At 33.0% G+C, this 13,656-nt stretch overlaps 2 protein-coding genes across 2 annotated transcripts in view; one reads left to right on the forward strand and one right to left on the reverse strand.

Annotated features, from left to right (window-relative positions):
- Positions 1–7,401: 7,401 nt before the first annotated feature.
- Tango6 (transport and golgi organization 6) lies at positions 7,402–11,294 on the forward strand. The gene is made up of 8 exons (XM_018462061.1): positions 7,402–7,527; positions 7,781–7,880; positions 7,965–8,202; positions 8,293–8,817; positions 8,904–10,097; positions 10,170–10,374; positions 10,651–10,802; positions 10,881–11,294. The coding sequence occupies exons 1-8, from the start codon at positions 7,482–7,484 to the stop codon at positions 11,157–11,159; spliced, it is 2,739 nt and encodes a 912-aa protein (XP_018317563.1). The 5' UTR covers positions 7,402–7,481; the 3' UTR covers positions 11,160–11,294.
- Positions 11,295–11,377: 83 nt separating this feature from the next.
- The window catches only part of Rab3GAP1 (RAB3 GTPase activating protein subunit 1), a 34,897-nt gene continuing 32,618 nt past the window's right edge, over positions 11,378–13,656 (reverse strand). Inside the window, exons 12-14 of the mRNA XM_018462059.1 lie at positions 12,893–13,212; positions 11,743–11,946; positions 11,378–11,658 (exon numbers count right to left, since the gene is read on the reverse strand). Coding sequence (XP_018317561.1) covers positions 11,428–11,658; positions 11,743–11,946; positions 12,893–13,212 — 755 coding nt within the window. The 3' untranslated portion in view covers positions 11,378–11,427. The remainder of the gene's footprint in view (positions 11,659–11,742; positions 11,947–12,892; positions 13,213–13,656) is intronic.

Raw genomic sequence — 13,656 nt, forward strand, 5'->3', positions numbered from 1 at the left:
TTCCCTGCCTGCAAATCTCTTCGTAACGCTGCTTGAAATCGGTTGTTTTCTTGTCGAATTGAAAATGATCCAGTCTCTCGCAATCTATTAAATGTCAACATAAACACTCTTCGGTTTGGCACTCTTCTGTTTGGAAATCGTCGTGCATATTCTCGCACCGCCTTTAAAGCATTACCGTTGCAGAAACCGTATACAAAAACCATATCAGCATATTCACTATTAGAATACGTACGCGGCATATTGCAAAAGACAAAATTCATCTACTGTTAAAGGCTTTCAAAGAGCGACTGACAAATTCATAACAGAAAGTGGAAAATGTAATCAAATATGTCGGTGCTAGATATGGCAAGAAATGTAAACATTTTTTTTCGATTTCTCTGAAACGGAGCAAAAACGAGCATATGTCTATAGGACTTTTTTTCTTAGTTTTTTACTCCTCTACACGCTCCCGAAGTTTTGCGATTTAATTTGGAAACACCCTGTATATAAAAAATATTTTTTCCCAGGTTGTTGAATTGCTTTTTTGGATATTTTAAAACTTATACGTCTTCTCGTTCCTGATTTCGAATAAAAAAAATATTAGATTGTAATAAATCATACACATCTGACTTTAATTTTTTTTCCTGAAGACAGTATAGACAAAACACAGTTATTACAATAAAAATAAAATATATAATTTTTAAATATTGCTATTGTTATTATTATTAAATAACATTACAAAATTTGTACATAAAAAAAAGAATAAATAAGGCCTATGAAAAAAAAGGAATAAATAAGGCAGAATTAGAAAATTATAGGATTACTTACATGGTCTTAACGTGGAAAAAATTTTGTATTTTATGTGACAGCAAAAAAATTTACACAAAGTTATACAAAGTCAAAAGTAAAATTGTATGTTATTACAATTGAAAATGAAAAAGTTAATAAAAAATTTCGGTGGGTTTGAATCTCTCCTCCCCAAACTTCTCCCCGTTTGAATACGCCCATAATTTTTTGTAACTAAGCACTTTGCACTGTTATCATCCTTTCTTCTCCGATGTTTGATTATGCATATTTCATTTTATGTATATACAAAAAGAATGACACACTAAAAAAATTTTTAGGTGAAAGATAAATTAGAAAATTCTGATCAATTACAATTCTAGATATCTCAACTAGAATTTTAATAAATTTTCAACCAGAAAATTCTGCTTTGTCCATTTTCAATCAGAATTCCAAATACAACCAGACTGTTTTTCCAAACCAATAGTGCAACTAGAAATTACAGATGACTACTTATTGATAACTACGTTTGTATAATTCGCGACAATTTTCGCGATATAGTATGTATATTTCTCGTTAAATATAAAAAGGCACAAAAATTCTCATAATTGAAAGGTTAAAAGTAATAAATAAAATTCCTGAAAAATACAAATATATCAAATAAGAAAATCGACTGATGAAACTGTAAATTGTATACAATTATTTCGTAAAACTTTATCGTATAACTAACAATATATTATTAGATATATAAATAATACAAATGACATACGTTTTGGCTAATCTTTTAGCTAACAATATATAAAATATAAAATCGCAATTCAAGAATTAAAAAAAACTTATAACAAAGCTGTAATTATATACATATATCGTAGTCACAGATTAAATTAGATTAAAAGTTTATACAAAGTGACAAGTAGATGTGTCAAACAGTTGCCATGTCAGAGTTTAAATTCTGACATGGCAACTGTCTGACACATTTACTTGTCACTTTATATAAATTTCTAATCTAATTCAATTTGTGCAATTTTATATTCCATATGTTGCTATTATCATACATAATGGCCTTAAATATTGTATCTTATACGAATATATTCATCTGTCGCGTATCTGTGAGATCATTCGATCACTTCATATGTAATAGCCTTTCAACTAATTTGAAATTACTCTCTAAAAGAGGATTGGTTAACTGCCTCGTAAGGACTATGGCCAAAATCACGCCTTAATAAGTCTTAAGTATTCTTTTATATTAGCGTTTGCTGACAATGGCTAAAAGATTAGCCGAAACGTATGTCATTTGTATTATATATACATGATATCTGTAATGTATCGTTTGTTACGATAAAGTTTTTTATATGAAATAGTTGCGCACGATTTACAGCGCTAATTCCCATTAATCTATTTCTTTAGGATGGGATTTTATTTGTGCGTTTTTGTCGTACGACAAATTTTTCAAGTCTGTTGGCTATATGATAGAGAGATCCGAGGATTCTCTCACTTTGTTCTACACACATTTGTCGTACGACAAAAACGCACAAATGAAATTCCACCCTTATTTGATATTTTCGTATCGATCTCGCTAAATCTTTGTAAGTTGATTTATGATTCTCTATCCGAAACAATTACAACAATCTTTGTGCTTAGACGTTAAAAAGTCAGAAAAATACACTCATAATGTTAATACCGATAAGCTTATCTCATACATTATAAGATAATACTATAGACTATAAGTATGTAGATAATACATAATCCAGATAGCAAGTATTGTACATTTGTCCTTTTTTTGTCGTACGATAAATTTTTTAAGCTTATTAATTGATTGCAGTACAGATAAGTTTTTTTTTCGGATTTTTCTATCCTATAGCCAAATCAATAGATTTGGAAAATTTGTCATATGACAAAAATGGATTAATGTATATATTAGTCTTAAAAATGTCGTTTATCCCGATTTTAGACATTATATAGATGTGCTATTTAGGATTAAACTGTCGATATTACATTACTGTATGTTTGCAGAAAACAATTAATTATTGCGATAGTTAGATTTCCGTCGCTAAGACTCGTTTCGTATTTCTGTATTTTGCAATATTACACTGCAAATAGTGCAACGATGTTTCACTTCGTCGTGAACATTCACCCACGAGTGTTCTTTGCGCCCTTGTAATTCCGCGTTGATCGAACGCATTTAATCAATGTGCCGATTCATCGGTCCGGTCGGTCGCAAGGACCGTTCGCGCGGCGATCACGCGGGCGCGAGTCACATGAAGTGCGGCGCGTTTCGATACTCTCGACGCGCAGCGTCTCGCAGCGATCTTCACTCCATTCGTAAGACGCGGCGCGTGCCGCCGCGTACGAAGGATCATATTTCCCCGTGAGAAAGCACGATCAGGATACGCCCGCGTGCAGTACTGGGAGGTTGGCGGAGTACTAAAGCGTCTCCCGTGTTCGAGCGAGTCTTCTCGTCGAGAACCACGCATTATCCTCGGCATTGGCGTGACGCGAGTCAAAACTCGCAAATGCTGCAGCAAGCATTGAAGACTCCATGCGGAAGATACTGCATGCGCGGCACATTTCTGGGAAATTCTTTTTGCTTGAGAAAGGTTCCCTCTTATGTTGTCATTCCTACTAAAAGACGCGTATCAAAAGAACAGAAAAAGAATTGATCAATTCAAAAGTGTATACGAGAGACATTCACAACAATTAAATGATCAATTAAAAGATCAATGCAATATTATCATTGCTTTTCTTTTTTTTTAAAGATTCATTTACTGCAATAACTACATATAACTATAAAGTTATCATTTAGTTGCTTACAAAAGAAACGGAAACATAAAGAAAGAAAAAATGTAAAAGACATTTTTAAAAAACATACTTTTATTCCTATACATATAATATCGTATAATCAGTTATTACACCAAAATTGTATTTTAAAATTAATGTTACGTCGTTTTAATGGTTCAAAATATTCAAACTTATTTGTTTGGAGTATTTTATATTTTGAGTTGTATTATTAGGTTTGTTCGCATTGCTTGTACTTTTTGCACTTAGCATTTTTGCTTTCTTTCTCTTCAACACCCAAATATAAATTTATCTCATTTTAAGTGCAAAAATTTTTTAGATTTTAAACAACGCGAACAAACCTATTGTTATAATCAATGTGCGATTTGTGATAATGGCTGTATTCAGCGGAGAAAGCTGACAAGTATAAATGCTCAGTGATTTTTTAATATTTATATTTCTACACTTAGATGTAACGAAGAATTAAAACCAAGAACCAATCACAACAAATTAAGAATCACTGAGCGTTCATTTATCAGTTTTCTCTGCTGAACGCATTTGATTTATTTCTAGCTGCAATATAGTGTATAGCGTTCTACGCCAATGACGTCGCACGTCCGTTTTGTCAGTGCTGCGCAACCTTCTCGTTATTATCATCGCATTATCATTTACGCGTAGCCAATTCGTATGTGTGATCGCGTATGCGTGTTATTTAAATATGAACAAACCGCATTGAGTCCAATAATAGAACTTATTCTTATCGTGTTTCTATCAATATCAAATCTATTTTTTGCGCTATATATCTATAAAATGTGAAATTTCGGAAGACAAATTGAATTTAAATAAAATAGCGTTAAACACTTTTAGGTCGCTATTTCATTCGATGCGTTGTCTGTTCTATACATATTCGTCATATGATAAAAACGCACAAATAAAATAGCACCTTTACAAATTATTAAATCTTATCTCTTCTTTTCTTTTTATATATACATATATAGACAATATTTAAGATTGATAACTTTATTGTTTGTTAAATCAGTAATCATTGCATATTTCCAAAATGTTTATTTCTTTGTTCCTATTTGTTTAAGTCTTGCACATACTTTAACGATAAAATGCAAATACAAGAACAGACATTTGTTTTATTTAACATAAATTTACTCATACATGTAAAAAAGACTCTAATTACTTATTATCACTACAGCACAAAATTGCACAAAAGTTACAGCAACATTGCTGCAATATTGCATGTTGCAGCAATATTGCAGAGATTTTGCAGCGATATTGCTGCAAATTCTGTGCTGTATAGGTATATTTTGAGCTTTCAATAATCGAGAATGGATTGAAATGGATTTAGATTTTTATAAGTAGATACTCATTTGCGAACAAACGAATCCTTTTCAATCCTAATGCGTTTTTATTCGTTTAGGAATTACATGAAGCACATTTCTATGTCTTTCAATCTAAAAATAATATCAGCCTTTTTCTGTACACGAAGAGAATTTTCTTTTAAAATTTATCCTAAAAATATGGTAGTTGTGGTACAATACAATATTTTAAAGATTTTTATGCTCTTCAGTAAAATTAATCAAACTTATTTTATATTTTATTGCAGTTTAATAATGAATGAGAGAGATTTACATTAAAATTCTTCGAAGTACAATGTTGTCCCACGACGATCATATTTTCAGGGTGAACTCTAAGAAAAAATTCTCTCCGTGTACCTCGTGAATATTTCTCAATTCAAAATTCTTAGAGAGAGAGAGAAAAAATGTGATTTTTTAATTCAATTTAATCTAAAAAAGTTTTTCCATCCAATTGAGTTTAAAAAAAGGAAAAATAGACCATGAATGTTTAAGTATGTATTTGGATGGATTCAAATGAATTAAAATTTCGATCATAATATCCATTTTAATTTATTCTCATTTATTAGGCTTTATTAACTAAATTGCTAACAATAATAAGATTGAAAAGTTGCTGTTTCAAATTTCAATTTGAACTAAAATTTCACACACAACTATATAAAATACAATTTATTCGCAAATAATATTTATTTTTCGTCCATTTATACGCAGTTTTCATGTGAATTTTATAATATTCTTTTTTCATATCTTCAGCTAAAAAGACAGGCAATAGATTTCTACAGTCGGGGGAACGCTCGATAAGAGCGAAGTCTTCCTTCTCTTTATTTTTAGGAAAACCAGACATTAGCGCCGATTATGCTGGTGTTCCCGATATTCACTATGAATATTGTAAACCTAATTAGTATCTATCCAAGCAGCATGGCAGTGCTGCAAAGCGCTAAAAAAGCGCTTATATACATTTTTTAGCGCTTTTTTAATACCTTGTAGGTGCTGTGTGCTATATAACGTAACATGAACTATATAGGTTTTCAATATTCAACGGCGTATACGAAACACGGCTTTGCTCTTCAGGAAATCCACCATTTGAGAGTCACTGTGTGACAAGCTTCCGCCGCTGCGGCGTGTATTTCTCCCCTTTCTAATCCACGCCGCGGGTTCCCGTGTGGCCCTATAAAAATAAATTTTGACGCCAACACGCAAGATGTACAACGGACGAAATCGGCAAAATTAAGCGATTATAGGCTCAATTTTTCTTTGAGTTAATGAAACGAATTACGAATTGCGAAACTTTTCTCTGATGAAAAACGATAGGTATCGAGACTACGAGCATCATAAATTAGTGTCGCGACATAGAAATTCTGCAGAAATTCTAGCATTTACGCTTCTTTTACATTTTGATGTTTCAATATTGCATTCAACATTTCATGCACAATAGCATTCGTAAACCTTACAATCCACTTTATCAGAGCGAGGAGCAGCCTGATACTAAGCTGCCCCTCTGGGCCGTTCCCTTTATATTATGCTGCTTGTTGGAGTGGTGGAGGAGGGAAGGGGAGAAGACGAAAATTGTAGGCGGAGGAGAGGAGAAGAAGTCGGTCGGTCTTCAGTAACCGGAAGAATGGTCTTCCATATTTTATTTATATTATAGCCATTATCTCTATTTAGATTGTTAGGGTGTTTTTGTATCTCTATGGCTTTCCTATATTTTTTTGGAAAGTATGATGTAATGTTGACTATTGTGGTCGTTTTATCAAACTGTATTTGATGTTCTGTTTCGATAATGTCTTGTTCTGATAATACCGACTGCGTAGCGTGTTTTAGCCTGACATCACGTTGGTGTTCTTTTATCCGTAGGTTGACCATTCTCCCGGTTTCTCCAATGTATACTTGCCCGCAGGAACAAAGTATTTTGTATACTCCTTTCGTAAAACCGCCAGGGTTAGTTTAATTCAGTTTAATTCAATTTTAAGTTTATGTTACATTTTTCGAATAACCATTAGTCATAGGCTGCGGTCCACTTGACGCTACAAACGCTTTGAAGTGTTTGAGCGACCAATCAGAACAAAGAATTTTACGAATTGATTAATCAAAGAATGCTTCGAAGCGTTTGTAGCGTCAAGTGGATCGCAGCCTTTATGTATGAATATTTAAAAAGGAATGCGCGTCTTGAACATGCCTCGATACTAGAGTCCTATATGTAGGACTCTACTCGATATTCCTGCAAATTCAGATGCCTAGGCATTAATGACGCCGTATGTAGGTCAAGACCAAAAAGGTTGCAACACTTTTTTCGATGGGATTCAGAATGCAGTAGTATGTATGTATGTATGTATTTACATTGGATCTAATCATTAGATTCTAATGCATTTTAGTAAAATTATTTAACTGTCACTGCGCATGCTCTGACACTCGACGCTTGACGCTCCATGTAAAGATGCCTTATAGAACTAGCTTAATGTAGAATCAGCTTTAAAGGCGATCAGCTGATATGAGCTGGTGTTGTCATTACGTTAAAAACAGAACATCAAATGTGCATGTACAAAATTCACAGGATTTTTTTGAATAAAAGTGTAAAGGAAAATGGATTACAATGAAATATTATCCGAGTTGATATACAATGCTGATGGTAAGATTGTACATATTTTATTAATAGATCCAATTATTTTTACAATATTAAGGTAATATTATAGTAATAATTAAGACTTTAGTTTCGATTTGGGTGCTCACATGCTGTGAGCTTTATTCAGTTTTTATCACACGTTACTTGTGGAAGGAAGATAGAATAAAGTTTACAGCTTACAGCATGCAAACATCTAAACCGTACACAGCTAATACATAGCAATATGTAGCGTATTTTTTAACTAAATCTATATTTATAGATCAGGTTACAAATTTTGATGATAAGATGGTACAAATGATTCAGAAGGTAAAGCCACTTTTGCCAAAAGATATGCAATGTATCGAAAATTTGTCTATGAGGTATAATTTGGTATTGTTGAAGTACTATATAAATTTTATATAGACTAGAAATATTTAAATAATATATATTTGTTTTATTTACAGACAACAATATCTAAATATATTAACTTATATATTGCGTGGTATTAAGCAAGAAAATATAAATGTAGATACTGATGCACCTTTTAATGTGAATCAATATCACTCTGTGAAAATAGCTGTGGAATTTATAATATTAATTGGAATCAAACCTTTTCTACTACCTGGTGTAGGTATAGATGTACATAAATTATGCCCCATAGCTTCAACAATTACCGAAGAAAAGAATTTGAGTTGCTTAGAGGTAAAGTATTATATAATTTAAGTATTATTAATACTATCTACAATTATTTATCGATTATATACTGTATTATATACAGACTTCATGTTTCAGAAATATGAACGATTGTGTTTCTCAACACACTTACTCTTAGAACTTTACGATGATCTTAATTTGCGACCAGTTGTACTTTTACGAATTGGCTTTTTAATGGCCGCTCTGTTACAATTGTCTCATGCTCCACTAGCTAAACCAGTGGACAAAGTTCAACCTATGAATTTAAATAATCAGGAATTTCGAATGACAACGGAAGAATATCAAAAGTTGCAGAATCGTCAAAAAATATTTCACACTAAATTAATTTTGCTATTAAGTAATTGCCCACATGATATATGTTTTCGGGAATTAATGGCAATTCTTGGAGTGCAAAATGCACCAAAGTGGCTACGTAAAGAAACTCAAAACTATCTAATTAAGATGCTTATGCAACCCAATGGGGTATCATCTTTGATTGCTACAATTTATAAGAACAATTTAGACTTGGGTGTGGATTGGAGAAAATTAGATACGTTTTCCCGACTGATAGCAGCAACGCATGGAAAGAATATCGATGAATATTACAAAGCTGTATGTCCACAGGTAAATCAGGGACTATTTAAAGAAATAATATAAAGTATATTTTATAAAGAAATATAAAAATAAATTAATATTATAATTTTTTTTAGATTTTAGATATGTTTTCCTCAGATAAGTTCAAGCATGGCTCAATAATAGCAAACTGCTGTATTAAATCTTTGTATGATTATAATCCACATATTTGTCAGAAATATATTATAGAAGTCATTTGTGAACCTTTAACAATGAAAGAATCACATGTTTTTTCTGAAAAGAAGATAGAATGGTGTATAAACATACTAGCGAAATGTTTTCTAACGGAAGATTCCAAATTCAAACATGTACCTTGTAAAGTTATTTTGTATGTTGCTATGCCTCTATTTTGCTTATACGATAAAATCTGCGAAAGTGCTTGTACGTTAAAAACAGATTTACGACGACTTTTATTAAAAATTTTCGAAGAAGAGACAATGCGGGAAAAGTTATATTCAGCTTTTCTAGGACATGATACATCAGCAGAATTTGGAAATGCTATAACATCAGAATTTGGGCCGACTGGCGGTATCGAAATTACTGGCTTGAATAAAAATTTGGACTATGAAAAATTAGCTGATACTATTTTCGACTTAGTATCCATCGCTAAGGATTTGTCTCCCAGTTTATTCTGTTACATGTTGAAGTTCCTGTCAAATATAAATAAATCGAACTATGAAATTGAACAATCGAAAATGTTGGAGACAGAAGACGATAAAATAGAACGCATCACGATGCAATTAGCAGCTCATAAACTTCTATCGCAATTAGCCAGCACAAGTATCGTTCAAGACGCACAAGTAAAAAATCCTGAACCGTTACTGTCGTTTATAAAATCGTTATTTAATGAATATATCAAAAACCTTCAGAAGAAAACTGAAGAGAACGAATGCGAGATGTTGTACATTAGTTTAATGTTGATAAAAATGATTTTGCTCGAGAAAAATGCATCAATCGAAATCGTTCTCTTCAAAGATTTTAAAACGTTTTTAGAAGACCATTTGAAGAACTCGAATGTGTCAGCACAACTTAAAGCATTGATCAGCGAAGTGGTGACTTGTATCACGACACATGATTCTCGAATTAGAACGGAGAGGAGATATTATCAAGATTTGTCCAGTTCGTCGGATAAATTTGACCAAGCCTTAAGGGATCTCGCGGATCCATTACTTCCTGTTCGGGCGCATGGTCTTGTGGTACTCACGAAACTGATTGAGACTAAAGATTCTTACGCTGTTGCGCGCAATGCGATCATCTTGCGTTTGTTTGAGGTTGATGATATTTCAATTGCTCGCTTGCTGTTGCTTTCTACAAGTTTATTTTACTTATGTATTTGATTACAGGAGAATTTAAAGCATGAAGACTCATTCATATATCTAGCATCTATCAATGGGCTGTGCGCAATGGCAACTGCATTTCCAGAAAAAGTTATAGAAACACTAATGCTTGAATATATTGATATGCCCAAACGTGCTGCAATATCGGAAATAACTATCGAAACTAGGATAAAACTCGGAGAAATATTGGTTAAAACAACGAAAGCCTTGGGTACACAGAAATTTTTTCTTTATTATGCGCATATATACAACAAAAATATTCCATAAATCCTCTTTTTATCTTTATTAGTTATATTTTATACGAAACATTATTAAAATTCATAAAGTAATAAATAAATCGTTAATAAATTATCGTTAAAATGCTGGACAGAAAACATAAAATACGTCCAGGAAATTATAAAATAGGATACATCGAAATGCGACTAGCGGTTAATGAAACTTGATGCAAATTTTGATAATTCAGTAATCAAAATGTGAAATTTCGCAGGTGAAATGAGCGTGGTTCAAAAAAATATTCTGCTTAATGGTTTTTTGTGCGCAATTCGTGATGCGGATCCTTTGGTACGAGCCTCTGGTCTCTCTTGCTTAGGGGAGCTCTGCAAAGTATTGAACTATCGTCTGGGAAACGTTCTCACTGAAGTACGTATATAAGAGATTCGTAGAGAACAAATATCAAAGAAAATTTTTTTTAAACTTGATCTTAACGCTTCCACACAGATTCTCTACTGCATCACATGTATATTAAAATCGGACAAAGTACCTGAATGTCGGCGTGCTGCCGTGCTGGTCGCAACGCTTCTGTTTCGCGGTCTTGACCGAAATTTATTGAGTAGCTGTACCAGTGACATGATCGACCTGTATCGCGAATTGCGCAGTTTGCGCGATGACAAAGATCCCGTGCTACAGCTTCATGTTCAATTAGCCTTCGAGGAGATTGATCGCATCATGCGAAATCTATTCACGGAATTACCCACATCCAGAAAGAGGATATCTTGAAAAAATATTTTTAAAATATCCAAAATACATGTAGTAAGACGAATAAATGCATTGAAAAATAGCACGCATTGCATCATATATTACTTCTTGCCTTCTTTCAGTCCTTTGAACGAATGCGAAATCGAAAGGTACGTGATATGTCGGGAAAATAAACTATGGATATGATCATTCAACGAAATCGATATATGATCTACAATCATTATTGCAACAAATCCACCAATTTTTTAAATAAAAATTACTTAAATTCGACGATGATGTTTGAATGATATTATAAAAACGTCGTATCTTCGGAAAAGAATCCGGCTAAACGAATGTGATCTCGTTTAAGACAGACATACAGCCGTTGTGGCTGCGGCGTGGAGGATGGCGAAGGTCGCGGTATTATGGCTCGCAAAATGAATTCCTTGCACGATGGTTCGGGGAAATTTTTGTATCGACTATCTGCCGCATTTATAGTATCCTTATTGGTATTACTGACGGACGTCATCATATGAGCAGCCTGAAACAAAATCGAAATATTTTATGTTGAAATTGTAAATTTTTTCTCTCTTTCGCTTCCTTTTTCTTTCCTTCTCTCCTATACCTTTTGAGCATCGCGAAACATCGTCGTTATTCGAGTTCCAATGTCTCCTCTGGAGCCGCCAGGCACGCTCACTTCCTTTCCCCGCATCAATTGAATCAAAAAGGATGTGAATTCTTTAGAGTCATTATTACCGCCTAACTTGTGCTGTAACGAGTTTACTTGAGCAACCAACGCTTCCACGCTTTCGATGTCACGCGTGATTTCCTGAAGAAATTGAAATTCAAAGAGAAAGTTATATAAAGTGTTCATCTGTACAAATTCCTGCTTATACATAAGCTATACATGTATATTTTATTTGAAGTATATTTATCAGCGCACATTAATATAAATATTTATGACAAATATTGATTAATCATAATCTGAAATGGTCTAATGGCTGTTTATGATTGAAGATGCTATGTTAAATGTATGATGCTATTCATACGTTAATACTCATTTCCACCAATGTAAATTAACTTTAATCTCGGTTCAACTTACTCTTCATCTTTTTATAGTTCTAAAAATTAGAAAAAGATGAAGAGTTGATTGAACCAAGATTAAAATTAAATTATATTGGTAGATACAGACATTAATGATAAAAACGGTAAAAAATATTTTGTAATTATATTAAAACGAATACGTGTTAAAATTTTTATGTTGAATTTTTAACATATCCGAGTGCTAATTTAACATAATGTGATCGTGAAACGAAACTTCTAGAAATTTCGCTTACGCTTATGGGAAAAGATAAATACTGTATCAGGTCACTTATTAAAATTAATAACTTTGAAAAACTTGTTATTAATTTTAACAAGTGACCTAATTATTTAATTTTTCCCGTCGCTTTATACATTATTTAACTATTTCTTTTCTATTATCGCTTATACTTATCCGGATAAATTCATAATTCAAAATACAATACGTTATGAATTTAAAAAAACCAAAAAAGAATTAAAAAACCCAGGGCGAATGAGAGTCAGCGTGGTAGTCAGTATGCAAAGTTTAATCTTACACAATAGTGAACTAGTTTTATTGTGTACCTTTCCGAAATGTGTGCGCGTTCAACATTATTGACTTATCGGTCCTGCCTGAGTAAATCAGGCTGATAAGTTAGAGCTATTGCTAGAGTAGCAGGGCGAATTAATGAACGAATTAATAAACAGCAGTGTACCTCATATAATTGCAGCTTTTGATGAATTGGTTTCGTTGCGTATTGTAATTTATTGAGTATGCTCTGTGCTACATCAGGTAGGCTTGGCAGAGCTTCTTGTTTCTGTAAGCTTAAGGTATAGAGCGCGGCATGCGTCAGAGTCGGCAACAGGAGTTTCGCGACCTGGCCTATTCGCTTCGAGCACAGATAATGCAGAGCCTTTTCCGCTTCTCGCGTGTCGTCGAACAATCGTTTCTGCCGATGTGCGGGAACTGGCTGCGCCGATGTCCATGTCGTTGACCACGGGTTATCAGTGATCATCATCCGTGGTGATAAATGACCTGCATTTCAACACTTGATATAAAAAACGTAATAAGCGTTGAAAATATAAAATTATATTCCCATTTCAATTGAAAACTGACGAGATATTTTTGTTATGGAAAAATCGACTCTATATTAAACAAAAGAATCTGTCATTAAAAAAGCACTTAATTTGTCAGTCTATCTTTCAGCTCAATAGAAATAATTTTCTAAGATAATGGCTACGTTTACATTACGGCATTTAGGTCGCGGCCTATATAATAGATGTCCTTGTTTATCCTGTAGGTTAAACAAAGACATCTATCGTATAGGTCGCGGAATAAGCGCACGGTGTAAACGTAGCCATTATCAGAGAGATTAACTTACAATATTTCTTAAGTCTTTGACTTAATTAAAATAAAAATTATTTAGCGGTAATATCAAAATTTCGAATTTGGAATATTCCTCAGAATTTTATATGTATT

Source organism: Mycetomoellerius zeteki, unplaced genomic scaffold (genome assembly GCF_001594055.1).
Source record: "Mycetomoellerius zeteki isolate Tzet28-1 unplaced genomic scaffold, Tzet1.0 scaffold135, whole genome shotgun sequence".
NCBI lineage: Eukaryota > Metazoa > Arthropoda > Insecta > Hymenoptera > Formicidae > Mycetomoellerius > Mycetomoellerius zeteki.